This window comes from Epithele typhae, assembly GCF_022376455.1.
Source record: "Epithele typhae strain CBS 203.58 chromosome Unknown BXZ73scaffold_49, whole genome shotgun sequence".
NCBI lineage: Eukaryota > Fungi > Basidiomycota > Agaricomycetes > Polyporales > Epitheliaceae > Epithele > Epithele typhae.
The window spans coordinates 272485-291162 of NW_025954240.1; the positions used below are offsets into that span (position 1 = coordinate 272485).

Genomic DNA, 18678 nt, shown 5'->3' on the forward strand with positions numbered 1-18678 from the left:
GGCTCTCCCATGACCGGCTCGCGAGCCGCCGTTGAGCAGGTGAGTCCTTTCCGTGGGGTGCATGGCCTCTGTCGCACGTCTAGAACGACGCGTGTCCCGATTGCGCAGCGATGACGGACCTCGTTTCAATAGCCGGGGACGGATCAGGAGTGATGGGCGTTGGCGCGGCCACAGACACATAGAAGAGATGCGGGGACGAGTGTACGAGCCATCGGCGTAGACGAATCAAAGGCCTGCGCGCGGCCGCGTTGTGGTTCCCTCCACGAGGCAGCGTGCGAACGATCCGGTCTCGAGCAGCTGACATCAACTGGCGCGGTCTCGCTCACTATCTCCCTGAACGATATCTAGATCTCGAGCCCGGGCAACGCGTATTACGCCATGCACGCGGGCGCTGTGCAAGCCCACCTTCCGCCGCGGTTCGGGAATGCGCGGTATCCTCATGTTCTCCATGTTGCGGCCTATAAGGTCCTCCTCCCGGCCTTGCGGGGCTCGGATCCCCATCTGCCCCTGTCTGTGCACCTCGTCATCTTCGTTGCTTCCGCCGTCGTTTGTCGACAGCGTTGAATGCCGGCATTTTTCTGAATTTCACCCCACTTGCCCTTGAGACCTCACTTCGCTTAGCTTCTCCCAATGCCTCGTCTCTTCCCCAGTCTTGGTCGCTCCTCGAAGGAGCATGCTAGTGCGTACGCTGGGTATGACACCTACGATGCTCCCCATGGCTATTACGACGACCATGGGTACGATGAGCAGGCACCACCCAGCTCCGCCTGGCGCCGAGTTTTTGCTAAAAAGCCATCGAAGAAGGTATGTCGTCGCTGTCTTGCGAGTAGCTATCGCTGACGTATTCCAGAAGTACATTAGACCAGAACAGGTTTGTTTTTCGTGCTCCAGACAGTACGTTTGACTTAAATGCTCTTCCGCATCAGGTGTGTTCCGTATGCAACTCCCCAAGAATACCGTGCCACCATCGAGCATTGGCCAGAAGAGCCGAACTATCCGGCAGATTCCCCGACGACGAGGATTCGTCATACGAACATCTTCTTCAACATGGTTCCCGCCCTCGCCCTCCAGAGAGCCCACCCCTAAGTTGAGCGCGAGAGCACCCTCGATCGGATTGGGCAAGCCTTTGGTGGCCCCGACCCTTACTCCCACTCCATCCTGACACCGTTCTTCTGGGTCGCTGGTGCGCCTTTCTATGCTCTCTCAGCCTCCTCCCAGCGGTCCCCCACACGTCGCTGTGATGTCGAATATGCGCCAAGTGGCCAACCCCGTCCACCCACGAGACGGTCGAGGACACCGACCGGACATGTCCACCCGTCAGCGTCCTACCCTCCCCGAGGCGACCGGATGGCCCACCCTCGGCGACGAGAACGGGAGCATAGCGAGCCACCCCGGATAAGCGTGCGTCTTAACTCTTCTCGCATTCATATAGACAATGAGGTACTATGCCGCAGCCGGCGCGCGATCATCCTGCGTACTGGGACAAGCCGCTCGACCCGCGCGAAGAACCCCCGGTTGTCGTGGTCGTTGAGCAGGGTAAGAACGGGAAGAGGGACAAGTACTATATCATTCCCGGAGGAGCGCCGGTCATATTCGAAGACGCGGCCGGTAATGAGCTCACTCGGTGCGTGGGTCGGGTTCCTGTGTTCCACATCGCGATGGGGGCTCATACAATTTCCGAGAATAGGGTCGGAGACTTCAGCGGCCGTTACCGACCCCCGACACGTCCACGCCCTGTGATTGTCCAAGACCAGTTCGGTCGTGAGATATGCCGGTGCGTTCTTTGAGTTAACCTCCGTGCGCTCTGTAGTTGATCTTCGCGCTTCCTGCAGGGCCGGTTTCAACAACGACGACCGCGTGTCAGTCGGCAGCCGTTCAGTGGACGATTACTCCGAAAGTGGACGATCTTACCAGCGTGGTCGTCCCGCGGAGCGTACTCCTGTAATACCCGGAACGAGGTTCGTCTCTCCACGCTTCCTGCGCGCCGCGATCTCATGTTTCATTTACATAGGGAGAACCGCTCAGCTCCTCATCTCTCCCGTCATGACGCAGCACAACATGGGTCGCGTCGACAAGGCTCGCACCAAGAGTCGCGCCATGGATCGCCTCGGCAGCCCGAGTCATCTCGGACACAAGCGACTCCTACCCCCGGCTCATACGATAGAGATCCACATTACCAGTACGTTTGTCTCGCAGCCAGCTCGGATTTGAATAGCAGCTGACCGTGACTTCAGACCCTCTGGCAGAAGACGCGCGTACACCACGCGCGAAGATATGGCATATGTGGACCCTAGAAGCGCAGATCCAAGGGGACCGCGCAGCGACAGGAGCGGAGGGTACGTTGGCTATCTTAGTGCATTGATGGTTCACGATCGCTCATCTCTGCATAGCTCCAAACATAGCTCGAACGACACACTAGTGCGCGCGACTAGCCCCCGGCACGATGATCGTCACGGTCGCTCAAGGCGAGATTACGTCCCGACTGAGCGAGACTACACCTATCGCCGTGACAATCGTCGAGAGTGAGCATGCTTCTGAAATTCTATGAACAATCTTCCTTCACGCACGCGGACTAACAGGGGTAGTCCACGTTCCGGGTCCTTCAGAGACTCTTCCGATTCCGAGCGCACCACGAGTACCTTGACTGGCACGAGTAACACATCAGACACTTCTCTCTCTATCATTTTAGACACTTCTTTCTCCGTCATTTCCGGGTAGAACGTGTCGTTGAGCAGACATTATGCACTACATGCTATATATGCCCCTATGCCAACCTATGCCCACCCTATGCATCATCGCTTCCCGCCTCTCCTACGCGCACCTTTACCTCTACTACTTCCGCTCCTCCTTTCTGCTGCAACGATGTCGTTTCTACCCAACCGCAGGATCCCGTCCTTGAACGATCCGACGCCCATCTTCATGCCTCGTTCCCTCTTATGACTCGGCTTCGAGCTCGAGGGATCATAAAGAGCCTTCAGCGAAGGGTGATAATTCCCCAGTTGCTTCGCCTGCGGATGTTTCAGCCCAAATCCCGTCGACGCACACGTTCCATGACGAACGCACCTCCTCCAGCTCCTTCTCTCGCCTCTGCTGCTGCTTTTCCAAGAGCCCGTCGCGCACGTGTTTCGCCGCGCGGTTCCGCTCCTTCTGCCTCACCGCCGCCTCCCCCTTGCCGAGCTTCGCGCCTCCCGCGGCCTCGAGGATGCGCCCCGCGAGGGCCTTTTTGCGCTGTGCAGGCGTCAGGTCGAGGTCGTGCTTGAGCGAGCCGGAGAGAAGTTGCGTGTGCACCAGCCGGTGGAGAAGCGCGTCGTTCTGCGCGTTCGTCCTAGGGGTCCGGGGTCCGGTTAGCGTTCCCGTGAAGCGCGAAGCACACGAGGACGGGGCAGATCTCGCGGGAGCGCGGGGTGGGTGGGGTGAGAGAACAGGACGCGGAAGTTTTGGCGCAGCGGAGGGCTGCCCCCCCCAGAACCGAGAGGGAGACGGCACTCACAGATCGTCCTCATCATCCGCAGAGCGCACTTTCTGCTTCTGGGAGGGTTTCGCCGCGTCCTCGGTTAGCTTGGTGACTTTCGAGGACTGTGACAGGGCGCGGTGAGTCGCTTGCGGGACGATCAACCGGCAATGGGTTGGCACACCATGAAGCCCGTTTTCGACGCTCTGGTGACAGCGGAGGATCTGCCCGCCTCCGAAAATACAACGACGTCGGGCTGGGGGGCACACGACTCGTATGTGAAGTCGTCATCTGTTGACCGTCGGCATCGAACGATGAACCGAGACATGCGGACAGACCGCGTACCGTCATCCTCTGGCTCGTCGGTCACGCCTTCGCTATCCTCGTCTTCTCCCTCCGCCTCGCTCGAGGTAGAGCGTTGAGTGATCCCTGCCCACTCTTCTTCTTCAGAAGCCTCTTCCACACGCTTCTTCTTGCTGATCGCCCTATCGAGGGTGGAGTGGGGTCCTTTTTTGCGCTTCCCAACGACGGTGGTAGTCTCAAATGACTGCAGGAACTGTTGTCCATGAGCCTCTAGGACCTTGAGCAAATCTTGGTCCGGCATTTCCGACACGTCATTTGCTACTGGGATTCAAAATTACCGCAAAGCGAGAATTCGACGAGGGAGATCTGGAGCAGAGTGCTGTGAGTGAACGATTGAGGGTTGGTTCAGACCTCCGACCCTTTGGACTTCGGCGGCCCGGAAACCCACGTTAGGGTTAAGAGTCCAGTGACATTAGCCGATGCGGCCAGTCCTTCCCTCTGATTCTACTTGTCGATTGCCCTGTTTACACTCAGCATTCTCCATGTCGCAAAGCAGGAAGCGAAGAGCAACCCCAAATACCCCTTGAGCGGCCTAAAGCTCCCGAGACACCCCTTGAAAAGCCACTTGTCGACATCTCAGAGTCGGAACAGTGGCGAATCATCAAAGAGTCAGGCATCCTCAAGCAGATTCCGACTGCCCAGACGGCACACCCAGAGCAACAGAGGGGAGTGACGAGGAGGGGAAGTTGTCACCATGTGCAGAAGAGCTCTTCAATGCAACCATGCTCATCATCCCGATGTCGTTCATGTTGTTGCTCATGGACATGTAGGCCCTCCCCTGGCTGTTCTCGGCAGTTATTGAGGCTTTGTGTTTCTCCCGTAGACTAGTGCATCATCAATATGGAAGACGGCCGGACTATTGGCAAATATTCACCCAAAGGCTGGTACCAGGGATACCGAGTACGTCGCCTGTGTCCAGTTACTCATGCCAGTATTCATGTCGAGGTCGCAGTCCTTTCAATATTCATTTTCTACAGTGAGTCACCTGTATTCCTACCAGTGCCTTTGGAGCGCTGACAGCATACAAAGCCAACCGTTACAAGTCCGTGAAATGGATGCAGGCTGCGTTCTTCGTGTCGCGTGTGTTTCTGGCAGTCGCCTTGTTTGGCTGATCAATCGAGGGAATTGCTCGTAGTCATGCAGCAGGTGTGTACGCTTATCATACACCATGAACATCTCTGAAACGTAGACGAAATCTTGTCGCAGAGTCCGCCGACGGCTACGGCTTGGATCTACGGGGTATTACAGCTTGATCTGTTACCGTCAGTGGTGAGTTTGGGAGGCGTGGTAGCGTATAGCTACTGGAAAGCTTGAAGATGATGCCTTGAATCGCATGAGTTAATCCCACACGGACATCGGGCACGGGAATATATTAGCAGGTCGTTGTGATTTCGACATAATTTATGTACACAGAGAGTCAAAGCTCGGGAATGTGTGCTTGACAATACGCCGCAGTACGTGTTGTGTTCTTCGACACGAGCAGCACCTTTTACAAGCACGGGGATTCGGTAGAGACGAAGTTACCCCGGACGCTGAGAAGTCTACAGACATCCAGATCGTTGTATGCTCAATCATACGCCACTAAGCGGGTTGGGGCTTTGACCCGTAGGGCACCTTGTATGAGCAACGGTTTGCATCACACGAGCGAGTTCAAGGAAATCCACTGGTGATACAACCGTCAGCGAGAGCAGTGATAGGGTTACAGCAAAGATATAATATCAATGTCCTTCGGATTCGTCCAGTTCCTTTGCAAGCGACTCGACCTTAGTCTGTAAAACCGACAGTCAACATTCGTTGGATCAATTGTGACTCATACAAGCGTACCCGATAGTTCTTGCTCCGACCTTCCAGATGCACTCGGAGGGCTCCCAGCTGCCAACGAAGCCGCCTTCCAACTTTCGTTCGAATGTATCTTGATGTCATCCAACCGTTCAACGAACGCTCTGTATACGCGATCATCCCTGGCAAAGTAGTATGTCTGCCCAAATAGATGAATAAAGCTCTTCTCTTGACATGAGCGCATAACTCACGGGCATTGGGTCGTCTTGTACGTATTGCAATATATTGGACCACGCGGCCATCATTACAAGGTCCGCGGTAGCGTTGGCAATGCTGTACAAAATCAGCTTAGAGAGTACGTTGGCTTTCAGAAGAGAAATACCGACTAGTCTTCAAGAGTGGCGATGAAATGAGCCTTGCCAAGATTGTTCGTCGCGAAGCTTCGTACGGCAGCTTCAGCGGCATGGACAGCTTTCCCGTCCACGCCTTGCCTGAGTGCAGCTGCGATGTCGCCAGTTTGGTAGCGTTAACCACGAGTCGCCCTCGCTCATGGATGAGGGTCTGCAAAAACGAGGCGATGAGGTCTTTCTGGGATTTCTGCAGCCCGTAATCGATAGCTATCTTCAAATTTACTCCTGTAAATAGTGTGACCGCATATTCAGAAACTGTATCTGAGAGTGGCCACGTACTCAGCATCTTCAACATCTTCTTGGTTTCCGGTTTCTCAAAGTCCTCGTCATTGAGGTTGTTAATATACCGGGAAAATGCCCAAGTAGCACGATGGCAATGTCGGTGGCCTCTATCCGCATGGCATGAATAAGAGGAGTGACATCGCCTGATTTCTTAACTAGACTCTAAACTATATCCGTTAGTGGAACAATTATAGGACGTAAGTCAATGACGAACCTCGAAAGACCTGTCGCGGACATCCATAAGGAACATGATGTCCTTCCTTTCTATGGCGCGCATAATCTCAAAGGGCTACGCACGAACGTATGAAAAGGATATATCGCTTCAGGAAACTTCGCTTACTTCACCTCAGGAGGTTTCCAAGGAGAACTACCGGTTCGCCTTGAGGTTTCGCGTAGCATTTTCGCAGCTTGAATGGCAGAAGGTAGTATGTCCAGTACAGACTTGCGTTTCACATTTGGGCTGGTCTTGGGAGAACTTGAGGTCGACGCAGCGTCCTGTTCCTGCTCATCTTCTGAAGGCTTGGCGAGAGCGATCTCCAGAGCCTTCCGCTGTCGTTTCAGCTCTGCTTCAAGAGCTCTCGGAGCTTCTATGTCTGCCTCACGCCGCAAAAATGCTTGAGATGTGTTTGCTTAAGATGTGTTGGGCCCTCTCGCTGATACGTACAGGAGGAACAGTACTCACCCGTTGAAGGCAGACGCGCTGGAAGGCAAGGATTCGGAGGGGACCTGTCTCGAGGAGGGCTCGCGCGTGTTAAAGGAGTAGCAAATTCGTCCAGGGATTGTCTCCGTGCCAGGTCGACGACCACCTGAACATGGTTGAACATTGGAGGTGGAGGACAGGGTGTGAAACGGGGAGAAGGTCTAGTAGGTCCACAACAGCCTAGAGAGCCGCTTTTGTCTGGCGTGCGGCACAGGTGATGATCTGGACCAAGCTGCGGAGGCATTCACAATGACTAGGGATGGAGAGGACAGCGTGGACAGTGATATCTCGATGCAGCCTGAGGACGTGGAGAGGAAACTCGGCCGTCAGTTGACAGTGCCTCAGTGGCTGCAACCAGCACTGCGGCGGCCCGGCGCGAGCACTCGATGCCACTTCACCGCCGGCGGCCCTCGGGGCTGCTCACTCTTCCTCCCTGCCGTTTACATGTTCCGGTCTGCTGCTCGTTTCTGTAGAACTCCCCCGTCGTCCCGGACATTCTTCACCAGCTCGACCCTCCGCGCTCAAGCCTCAAAGCCAGCTCCCGCTGCTGAAGATGCACCAATTCTTCATTTCGTGAGGAAGAAAGTACAAGAGCGGGACAAACTTCAGTCTGAGGTATACCTGCCGGTCTGAAATCAAGAAGGCTGATTGAAAGTCGTTGATGCAGCTTTCCGAAAATGCCTTGACCGACGAAGACGTGAAGCGAGTGAGGCGAATACGTGAGCTGGAACCTCTGAGCGAGGCGTTCGCTACATGGACGAGAGCCAAGGAGGTCCGTGCTCATTGCTCTTCTCGCGCGTGCGTACTTTAAGTACGTTTTCAACAGTAGTCGTTAGAGGAGACGACTCCTTTTCTCCATGATCCCGACACCACAATGAAGAGTATGGCTGAAGAAGAGTACGCCACGCTAACGAAGACTATGTCCAAGTTGGTAGAGGACACGTTCCCCGCTCTTCTTGTGCCAGCTTCCAAGACCTCCCATCTTTCCGCCATCCTCGAGATTCGCGCAGGCGTAGGAGGATCAGAGTCCGCACTTTTTGTTGAAGATTTGATCGGGATGTACACTGGCGCCACACACTCCATGGGCTGGAGCCTCACAGTGCTCAATGCGAATCCTCTTGACGCAGGGGGCATCAAGGACGCCATTGTAGAGGTCAAAGGCGAGGGCGCATACGACGCTCTGCGATGGGAAAGTGGCGTCCATCGGGTGCAGAGAGTACCGGCCACCGAGTCGAACGGGCGAGTTCATACAAGCACCGTCAGCATCATGGTAAGGCACACTCCGCCATTGTACTATTCGTCCCACTCACGCGGATTGCAAGACTCTGCCTTTGATCGAAGAATCCTCTTCGAAGAATCCTGATGACGAGCTCTTCAAAATGGACGATGTCCGGATCGAAGTTATGCGGGCTAGGGGGGCTGGTGGGCAGGTGAGCATCTGCTCCGAGTGTACCACACGTTTTTTGACGTTTCGCTCGTTCTCAGCATGTCAACAAAACGGAATCAGCCGTTCGCCTCACCCATGTACCCACGGGTATTACTGTGTCTATGCAAGACGAGCGGAGTCAACATCAAGTGAGCAGTTGCTTGTGTCAGTTGTCTACAGGATGCTCACAGTGCCGCAGAATCGCAGACGAGCTTTTCAAGTGCTCCGTGCGCGCCTCATGGACCGAAAGTTGAATGAAGACATGGTTCAGCGGCGAGAAATGCGCCGCAGTCTGGTTAGCAGTGCAGACCGAAGTGAGAAAATCAGGACATATAACTACGCCCAGGTAAGCTACATTCAGCTGTCTCGCCAGTGGTTTAACATAGTCGTAGGACCGAATCACAGATCATCGGATTGGTATGTCCATCAAGAACCTACCCTTGGTCATGGAGGGAGACGGTTTTCATGTCCTTTTAAGAGCTCTTCAACAACGCCACGATGAAGAACTGTTGGAGGACGTGTTGTCGGAACAGTAAACGTCCGCCGTTGTCGCGCTTGGTAAATTACAACCTACAGTATAATTCCCATATCTACCCGTCTTGATAATTTCACTCCCCACGCATCTGGCCCTTTCTAATGGCTTGTGTGATTTATGATAGCGTACTGGGATTCCGTGCGATTAAATGAGATCCTCATGTGTGCCGGGTATGTTGATTCAAACAAGCGCTTGTAATCTTATGACGGTGCCACAATGATTCGGAGCGCCGAGTCCTTGCTGCAACCACTTGAACGCGAAACCCCAACCATTCGCCAGTCCTCGAGATTTCTCGTATATAACGTTGGTAAGATCCAGACTCTGGATATATGATTACCGCAGCATTCATGTTATCCTTCACTTTTGCAGGTTCGTTGCTCATACCCGCTACCGTCTGGCGACTCAGCCTGTGTCTCATAGGCTACATAGCATGCTTGGTATTTGGAAAGACGCAGAAGCCGCTGCTTCATCTACTTCAAACTCAAGCAAGGGCTCGCCAAGGGCTCATGAAAATGAATATCCCAGCAAAAAACGGAACATCACGCCCTCTTCCGCTTCCCCCGAGTCACATGGATTACCACGCCCAGCGACCAGTCCGGAGGAGGTATACACAGAGGTGACGCAAGGAAATGGTAGGTTCGGATGATGAGTGGCTATTACTGATACCTCATTGTTCATAATAATCGTTTTGTAGCAATCGTCATCATCGAGAGCCTTGAAGGTATGCCAAGTAGGAGAGGCTTTGTCTGTGCAACTCTAACAATTTTTCGCAGAAAAGATGCGCATGTTCAGAACAGCACTCGGTCAGAGCATCGTCATTCGTCAAACAATAGCAAATACTGGGAGTCATCGTATCATTCTTTTCGTAGTCGAGTGAGTACCACTGCTGTTTGGTCAAACTTTTCTGCTGGTCAATCTCACGCAATCAATATCAGTGACGATAATTCCATCGATCAATACGCCGCAGCGCTAGAGAGCATGGACTTCACAGTCGGATCTTACACGCTCCCCATGCATACATCTGGTCAGAACCAGTGGCCCAATGTCATCTTCAACGACATAGTTGTCGTGCCTGCCAATGCAAGTGCCTTCTCCTACCCGGTCTCATAGCCATCCTCAGTTACGACCGAATTCTACAGATGTTGCTTCAGGCTCTCGAGGACGGCAACGTTAAGCTCTCTCAAGCTCATCTCATCGTAATCAGCGATGCACAGCGCGTAGTCCCGATGGTCAATCCCCACCCAGTTCTGCGCATAGTGTCAGAACATTACTACGCCAAGACGACAGATCGTCCTCGAATCCTGGCCACACTTACAAGCCCACCAGACCGCTGGCAACACATAGACTTGCAGCACCTTGAGCAATCTCTGGATGCACGGTCGTTCTTCCTCGTCACGAAATCCCTCGATTCTTGGTTCGGTCCAATGGAGCTCGTCACGGAGTATGATTCGCTTGGTCCCCTACCTAAGGACAGTCCACTATCCTCCGACCTGCGAAAGGCAGATCCAAACGGGGTCGTTCTCAAGGACCACCACTTCCAATGCGCCGGCCGCATTTTCTCACAACTCGGGAATCACGCCACCAAGCTCTACTGGCGAAGCGTCTACGATGAAGTCTCCCGTTCCCCCGATGATGAGGTGACGCTCACGAAGATGGACGTTCTAACGAACATGATGGGCGAGTCGTTGAACATCGACATAGCTTCCCCCGCGTTCAATACTACTCCAAAAATGGTGACGCTGTTGCAGATCCTACAGACATGTGCCCAATACGGAGACAACTTCCGCGGTGCGATCTTTGGTCAGTGTCTTGGTTTCAAAGGTAAACACGATGGCTAACTCGTCTTGCAGTCAATGATGCCCTTGTGGCGGACAAGTTGACGGAACAACTCAACTCAAACCCCGGGAGATTGTCTTTTATACACGCCTCCACCGTGCGTAAGGGTCAAGAGGTACGAAATACCTCTCTGCGCGATCCTATCCTAACGCCCAACAGAATGACGTTCTCGGAGCCTTCGATGCTGGAGATTACAACCTCCTCGTCCTCACAAGATCGTTCGCAGACACCGATTCCTTACAATGTTCCGTTGTCATCTGGTGCGCTCTCTTACATATATTTCTTCGCATCACCACTTAACAAGACCACACAGTTTCGATCTGTTTAGCGACCATCTATTATATGCATATGGACAAATTCACAGCAAAGGTCGCCATTCACATCTTATACATATGGTTGAAAAGGGCAACAACGAGCACAGAAACCTTCTCGCACGTCTTCTAAGCATCGACGGCGATCTCAAAACTTGGATCGCAAACGCGGCTCATGGTACAAGCAGGGTGCCTCCAAGAAGTACATGGATCAGCACAGATCCTTACAAGTCAGAGGATGAACAACACGCCAAGAATGAAATAGTGGATCCTACAACTGGCGCAAGAGTGGACAAAGCAGAAGCCGTCACCGCGATGTATCGATACATAGCAGAAGTTGATGGCGCCATGCTCCCCGGTGAGATCAACGTCTCACTAACCGTGGAAGAGGGGTCGGACAGCGAAGAAGGGCTCTATAGGTACAAACTCTCATTCCCACCCCAAACAACGCTACCAAGCTACATTGGTCCCTACTGTCTCACGAAGTGGGAAGCCCGCCGAGAAGTCTGCTATCAAGCCTGCAGTGAGCTCGCCAGCGTCGGTCTCCTGTCTCACCGCCACTTCCCTCACCCCCGCACCCCGATACTCACCTCCGAGCCGAACCCGACCTCGCTCACCCCTCTCACCCCGGTCCAGACCGCCAACACCTCGGCGCAGACGCACGGCTACCCCCGCGCGACGCCCACCTTCTGGCGCCACCCCCTCCCCTCCCCGTCCGACCTCTCCGCGGAGCCGACGACGCTCTACCCGACCGTGCTCGTCCCGGACTCCACCTCCACCGGCGCCGCGCACGCTCCCATCGCGCTCCTCACGCGCGCGCCGCTGCCCCCGCTCGCCGGCCTCGCGCTCTTCCCCGACGGCCACCGCACGGACGTGCACGCGGAGCGCGCCGCGCCGCTCGTCGTCTCGCCCGCGCAGCTGCGCGACCTGCACGGGTACACGCTGCGCGCGACGCGCTCGCTCACGAACAAGCCGTTCGACTGCGGCTTGGGAGGCCTGCTCGCGTACGTCGCGCCGCTCGCGGGGGAGTGGCGCGCGACGAGGGACGCGCGCTGGCCGCTGCCGCAGCTCGCCGCGCACGTCCCGTGGGACGCGGTGCGGCTCGCCGCGGACTTCTTCGCCGTCCCCGTCCTCGGGGGCGCTGGGGGCGCTGGGGTCGAGGGGCTGGACGAGATGCTGCAGGACGCGATTGTGATCGACCGGAAGGTCGAGCATACGCTGCGGCACTTTGTGGTGAAGGTGAGGCACGACTTGACGCCGTCGAGCAAGGCGGAGGACAGCCCGGTAAGTGTTTTCGAAGAATGTGGTATGTCGGGGCGTTTGATGAGACGGCATGCACAGCGGGAGGCAGAGTTCTCTAGCTTCTTGGAGTACTGCAAGGCGCGACGCAAGGACTTCCAGGGCCTCGAGTACGACAACCAGCCCATGATTGAAGTCAGCGCAGTACCCAGTGCCGCCAACCTGCTGCATCCCACCGGGAACGGCCCAACTACCCCAACGGCACACCCCTTGAAATGTACGACGCCGCCTCACGCCGCTTCGCTCGCGCTGACATCTCCGCAGACCTCATCCCCGAGTTCGCCTACAAGTTCACAATCCCCGCCAGGTACGCCCGCCCACCTCCTTGACTCCCTACCACCCCCTCACCCTCCCCCCAGCACCTACCGCACGCTCCTCCTCCTCCCCTCCCTCTCCGACAAGCTCGACGCGCTCCTGCTCACGAAGGAGCTCAACGCGCGCCTCCTCCACGGCGCCGCGCTCGAGCCCCTGCTGCTCGCCGCGCTCTCCGCGCGCGCGGCGTGGACGGACGCCAACTACGAGCGCCTCGAGTTCCTCGGCGACGCCTTCCTCAAGGCGCTCGCGTCCGCGCACGCGTTCGCCGCCGCGGCGCCGGGCACGGGCGTCGGCGCGCTCCACGCCGCGCGCAAGGACGTGGTGAGCAACCGCGCGCTGCGCGCGGGCGCGACCGCGGTCGGCCTCCCGAGCTTCGTGCGCCACAAGCGGTTCGTCGCGAAGATGTGGCACCCGCCCGTGCGCGGGGAGGGCGCCGCCGCCGCCGCCGCGGTGGAGCGGAAGTGCTGGATGCGGGCGCGGGGTTAGGGGCGCGCAGAAGGACGACGATGGGGACGTGAAGATGGAGGACGCGGAGGCCGGTCGGAGGGGAGAAGAAGGGCGGGAAGGACAAGGGGAAGCGGTCGAAGAAGCAGCGGCAGCTCGAGGAGCTCAACACGCTCTGGATGGGCGACAAGGTGCGCCCTCCGTCCTTTCGCTTGTGGAGCGCTTAACGGGCAGCGGCTCCCCCCAGATCGTCGCGGACGTCGTCGAGGCGATCCTCGCCGCCGCTTTCCTCTCCGCCGGCCACGAGGGCGGGCTGCAGGCCGCGCGCAGCCTGCGCGTGCCGCTGCCCAACGTCGCGCAGTGGGGAGACTTTGCACGCATCCTGGCGCAGAACGACGCGGGCGCGCGGGGCAAGAGGGGAGCAAGGGCGACGAGAGCATGCTTGGGGCGAAGGGGTCAGTAGAGCAGGCGCTCGGGGTGACGTTCGCAAGAACGGATTTGTTTGTGCAGGCTTTGGTGAGGGTTTTTTCCGAACAATCGGAGATATGGAGCTGATGATGAGGTTCAGACGCATGTGTCCATTGGACACGGGCAGGATTATGAAAAACTGGAGTTCATGGGCGATGCAGTGCTCGACTTTCGTGAGTACTTCCCTCAATGCGTTTGCATTGGTATTAAACTGTAGGAACCAGTTGTCTCGAGGTACATCTGGGAACGGCACCCATGGCTCTCCCCGGGAGGCTCTCTCTGCTCAAAGTCTGTCCTCTTTTCTTCTCCACGTCTTGCTCCACTTCCTGACCCCACCCATCAGGCCGCGATGGTGTCGAACCACGCGCTCGCCGCCTTCTGTGTGCACGCGAATCTGCACCACCACATCCGCTTCGAGTCACCTGACTTGCGCGACGCGATTGAAAAGTACGTGGGCGCGCTTGGCGCGCTCCGCAAGAAGGAGTACACGAGCGCGGAGAGCGAGCAGCGCCTGCCCGGGCAGTACTGGCTCGAGCTGCCCATGGAACCGCCCAAGGTGCGTCCTTCCCTCCCTCCTTCCTCTTTTTTTCCCTTTAGGAAGATGATGACGAACGCGCGGGGGCCAGGTGCTCTCGGACGTCGTCGAGGCGCTCGTCGGGGCGCTCTACGTGGGCGACAACTTCTTCGAGCCCAGCGTCGGTCGCTTCTTCGACGGCGCGTTCCGGCAGTTCGTCGAGGCGCACATCCGGCTCCAGACGCTCTCCGCGAACCCGAAGGCGACGATTCTCGAGCTCCTCCAGGCCGAGGGCTGCCAGGAGTGCGCGGTCGTGAAGCGGCCGTCGGTGAAGGCGAGCGGCCCGGTGCAGATGGAAGGTGCGTGGCCGGGTCCGCCGGAGATTGTGCGGCTGGCTGACGGAAAGGGGCGGGGACAGTGGTGATCCACGGCAAGGTGCTGGCGAGCGCGACGGACGCGTCGGCGGCGGTCGCGACGCGGCAGGCGTGCATGGCGGCGCTGGACACGCTCGCGACGGACCCGGAGCTGCTGGCGCGGACATGCGACTGCAAGGCGGTTCCGCCGGCAGGGGCGAAGGTGGGCGACGGAGACCGGGCGGCTTCGAAGATGAAGGAAGAGCCGAGTAGCGCCCGGATCATTTTCGCTGGCTGTGGCTTTCGAATGCAGAGACACAGGTCGGACGTCGAACGGGGGATGCTACAACGCAGAAGAGCTTGCCCATCTATATTCTAGAGGTATACGCGCATCTACAAATATGGTGTGTAGGTAGAGTAGTCTAAGCCGAGAAGGGCACGGGACCTCTATGACGACTTGGACCTACAAGAGATCATGAGACCTGGGCTCGCAAGAAGCACACGGCGACTGAATGGGACTCACATCTGGTAGTAAGCCGCGACGAAGGGGACGGCGAAGCCGGTGGCGAGGTAGACGAAGACCTTGGCACCGAACGCGGTCTTGTTGGAGTAGTTGAAGGGGACGGCCTGGACAAATGTTGGTCTCGTTTGTGACGTGTCGCGCGCTCGAGCCCGAGAACTACTGACCTGCTCGCTGTGCATAGAGCGCACGGGGGCGGCGCGGGGCGCGCGGAGGGCGACGTGGCGGAGGGGGCGGCGGAGCGGGCGAGGATGGACATGGTGTTACAGGCGAGGGTGGGCTGAGTCCGCCCCCGGTCGAGCAAGGGCTCAAGTACTCGAGCAGCCGATCGTTTCGGCCAGCATCGGACGCGGGCGAACAGCCAGTCCCGTTCCCCGTCCCGAGCCAATCCCCGACGCGCACGCCGCGGGCCAATCGCGACGCACGGCGAGGCGCCGGGGCGGTTTGCTCTCCTCCGCCACAGTCTCGATGACGTCGTCCACCGTGCTTTGGCCCGACTCGGTCTCGCCCACGCCCGGCATCTGCTACGGATGGGCGAGCCCTCTGCTCTGCGTGGCCGGCATCTTGCCTCTTGCCACTCGTGAGGTTCGAATACTCACCTGCTGTATGCGCCCTCGCTCATCTGGAACAGGAGGCGCAGAATGTCCTGCAGCAGGTCACAACCAGCGCCCAATGGCGCGCTGTTCGCTCCATGTTCTCCTCCGACCCTCTCGTGCTCGGACATTGTGACGCTACGGCCGACCGCGACGCCTCGCACCAAGATGCTTTGGCCGCATCGCTCTCTCTCGACCGTGGTCCTGTTGGCAAGTTGGCCTGTCCTTCACTGCATGCCAATGCCACACAGCATTGACCGGCCTGGACAGATGAACGCAATCTTGTGAAGTACGGCCGACATAAACGCCAGTCCATGAGGTTCTACGCGTTCGACTTCAACGAGCTCGACATCCTTCCATCCCAGGAGACGGATGACGGGGCTTCCTCCACCAATCTCCAACTGACGGCTACCTCAGCATGGACCCAACTCGCTTACACTCCCCTTCGACTCGCAAGAGCCACGTCTTCGATGGCGAAGTTTTGTCTCAGGCAAGCACTCGGTAAATCATCCTGAAAAGGCCATAACCATCTCGACGTATCATCCAGGTCAACCTGGCCCAATTTCTTGCAGCACTCGTAGAGCGCGAAGCAAAGACTGCGGAGATACCTCCTAGTATTCCCGGGACACCCGATCCCAACACTCACCGTGGCTCAATGCCACTCAAGGTGGGGAAACAGCTCATCGATCTGCCCCATTTCGCAGCGCTCAGGGATTTCTGAGCACTGCCTATCGATTTTCGAGGATGATCTCCACCACAGGTGAGTGGTGATATCGACTGCCTGTAATCCAGTATCTGAGCCGTGCCTAGTGGAACAATTTGATGTTCGGTACGAACAAGGCGTATACGTGTATGGCGAGTCGCCCAACGTCTATCACGACAAAGCGCGTACAGTCCAGTCCATATCGAAGTACATAAAGTACGCCTCGGTCTACATTTTACTCTGGTCAGTGGCAGTAACTTGTTTGATACTCTCAGGTTCCACAACTGCGTCTGGCTTGTATTGAACGACGCGATCATTGGCGTTGCGTTCGGGACTTTCCTCTGTGAGAACCAATACTTTCTCGCACGATGGCTCCAGTACGGGCTCCGTGTGAGCAACGGTTGTATCATATATTGGCTTTGACTCACAACATCCCTCAGATATACTTGGTTGACGGCATGGAAGACGCTCTGCTTTGGCTCAACAACTGGCCCGCAGGTCTCAAGCTCAATACTGAGTTGAGCCAGTTCTACTGCCACTCCCTGATCGGCTTTGTCTCTGCTTGGGGATGTAAGTCTTCTGTCTTTCGTAGGCTTTGCCGATTTCACGCAACCTTGTCCAGGGGTCCTATCAGCCATTGCGCCATACTTCCCGCCCTCATATGGCTCATCGGCGCTGCAGGCTGTCTCGGGATGACCACCATCGTCTCCCTACTGTCGGACGCGCTCAGCCTGCTCACCGCGCACCTCTACTTGTGCTACTTCATCTCCGCAACAGTCTTCAGTCAACAGCTGAGCCTCGCCGGCTCGTTATGGAACCTCTTCCGAGGCGAGTAGTTCCCACCCTCTGACCTTTTCCCCGCTCACCTAACCCACCCATGTACAGGCAAGCGATACAATGTCCTGCGGAACCGGATCGACAGCTGGGATTACGACCTCGATCAGCTACTGCTCGGCACCATCCTCTTCACCCTCGTCGCGTTCCTGTGCCCCACAGCTCACCTACTACGCCCTTTTGCAACGGTAAGCACAACAGTCTGAATATACCCCTGAATGCAAGTATAAATTCTATGAGGAATGCAGGCAAGGCTCACAGTGATTGTCGTCCACGCCGGCTTGGACACACTGACGGCGCTGCTCAATCACTTCCCTCTGTTCGCTTTAATGCTACGGGTAAAGGACCCGTTGCGCGTGCCAGGTACGAACTGTGTGTAAGGATATCCGCGCAGAGCCTAATTCACGTTGCAGGGGGAGTGTGCATACAGCGGTCCCAAGGGACCGCTCATCCTATCTGTGAGTAGAACCACCCACATCCGTCTGGCGGAGAGGCTCATCCATTCCCTTGCAGAGCCAGCCCGCGCCCTTGTCGTCCATCTTCAGGCATTACGGTAAGACTGTGTCTTACATTCTCTCCCTTTTGCTGACAACATTTTGCCGGTAGCACATCTCGCCGGGCGACTGGCGGGGCACTACCACCCTGTGCGGATGCTCCGGCACCTCGCGTCTGGCCGTCTACTTCACCCCATCCCGCGCTCGGATATCCGGTACAGCATGATCCCCTCCCCGAGCGAACACATCCCTCGCGGAACATAATTGTAACATAATATAAAAATCTGGATGGAGACAGCGCCACGCGTGACTGAGCAGAATGGGCGTATTTAGTCCGCCAACTGTGTGTCGATCAGAGGCAAAAAGTATCTCTGTATTCCTTTCGCGTATTCGTCTTCGTCCTGGCAAAGGCTGCGCGGTCCGTATCTCGGACTTTTTGGCCGACCGAATCGCGAGACAAGCGCAGGACGTCCTGGCCGACCGCCAGCTCGCGAATACCAAGGCTCGCCGTTCGTCATTTGTAAGAACGTACAAGACGAGAGGTTGTGGCACAGAGTTTTTATTGCGCTTCGTGTCGAGTGAGATGGTATAGTGGTACATTGACGCAAGAAAACGGCCCCGTTTAGATCGACGCCCTCTGCGAGACACGCTCCTACTCTTCCTCCACCGCGACCGACGCGTCGGTCTGCTCCGCGGTCGCGGTGATGTCCGCCTCGACAGCCGCCAGATGCGCACGCTCCCGTCGTCCGAGGACGACACGAGCCGGTCGCTCCCGGGCGCGAACGCGAGCCCCGTCACCTTGTCCTGGTGGCCGTTCATCGACGGCAGCGCGCGCCCGGTCGCCGTCGCCCACGCGAGCACGGCGTTGTCCCCCGCGCTGCTCGCGACGACGCGCCCGTCGGGCGAGAACTTGACGGCGTTCACGAGCGTGTCGTGCCGTCGAACGCGTGCACCTGGTGGCCGTCGAGCGAGTCGCAGATCTTCACCGTCGCGTCGTTGCTCGCGGAGAGGAGCTGGCGGCCGTGGACGGGCGCGAACGCGACCGCCC

At 57.1% G+C, this 18678-nt stretch overlaps 4 protein-coding genes across 4 annotated transcripts; 2 read left to right on the forward strand and 2 right to left on the reverse strand.

Annotated features, from left to right (window-relative positions):
- Window positions 1–9: 9 nt before the first annotated feature.
- On the forward strand, window positions 10–2419 carry BXZ73DRAFT_104280 (uncharacterized protein; the record flags this gene model as incomplete). The annotated part of the gene is made up of 10 exons (XM_048015829.1): window positions 10–39; window positions 349–546; window positions 622–804; window positions 851–871; window positions 1455–1624; window positions 1688–1774; window positions 1833–1958; window positions 2016–2179; window positions 2235–2336; window positions 2391–2419. 10 exons carry the CDS (start codon window positions 10–12, stop codon window positions 2417–2419), a joined length of 1110 nt encoding a protein of 369 aa, XP_047874987.1.
- A 373-nt stretch (window positions 2420–2792) lies between these two features.
- On the reverse strand, window positions 2793–4055 carry BXZ73DRAFT_91708 (uncharacterized protein; the record flags this gene model as incomplete). The annotated part of the gene is made up of 5 exons (XM_048026080.1): window positions 2793–3008; window positions 3064–3325; window positions 3491–3576; window positions 3636–3742; window positions 3797–4055. 5 exons carry the CDS (start codon window positions 4053–4055, stop codon window positions 2793–2795), a joined length of 930 nt encoding a protein of 309 aa, XP_047874988.1.
- A 1477-nt stretch (window positions 4056–5532) lies between these two features.
- Window positions 5533–7109, reverse strand: BXZ73DRAFT_91709 (uncharacterized protein; the record flags this gene model as incomplete). Its single annotated transcript, XM_048026081.1, has 9 exons — window positions 5533–5583; window positions 5639–5726; window positions 5755–5792; window positions 5845–5926; window positions 5980–6094; window positions 6297–6447; window positions 6500–6574; window positions 6631–6899; window positions 6968–7109. The coding sequence occupies 9 exons, from the start codon at window positions 7107–7109 to the stop codon at window positions 5533–5535; spliced, it is 1011 nt and encodes a 336-aa protein (XP_047874989.1).
- Window positions 7110–7859: 750 nt separating this feature from the next.
- Window positions 7860–17894, forward strand: BXZ73DRAFT_79816 (uncharacterized protein; the record flags this gene model as incomplete). The annotated part of the gene is made up of 38 exons (XM_048023164.1): window positions 7860–8255; window positions 8308–8415; window positions 8471–8560; window positions 8611–8757; window positions 8804–8828; window positions 9071–9116; window positions 9316–9578; window positions 9641–9667; window positions 9720–9819; window positions 9882–10047; window positions 10098–10746; window positions 10797–10897; window positions 10942–11042; window positions 11147–11512; window positions 11618–12377; window positions 12435–12609; window positions 12657–12699; window positions 12752–13168; window positions 13228–13342; window positions 13399–13606; window positions 13662–13792; window positions 13963–14175; window positions 14246–14492; window positions 14552–14709; window positions 14866–14890; window positions 15019–15123; window positions 15193–15281; window positions 15638–15821; window positions 15870–16100; window positions 16172–16266; window positions 16304–16359; window positions 16578–16692; window positions 16743–16872; window positions 16984–17085; window positions 17188–17324; window positions 17385–17499; window positions 17550–17594; window positions 17743–17894. The coding sequence occupies 38 exons, from the start codon at window positions 7860–7862 to the stop codon at window positions 17892–17894; spliced, it is 6633 nt and encodes a 2210-aa protein (XP_047874990.1).
- Between the last annotated feature and the right edge of the window lie 784 nt (window positions 17895–18678).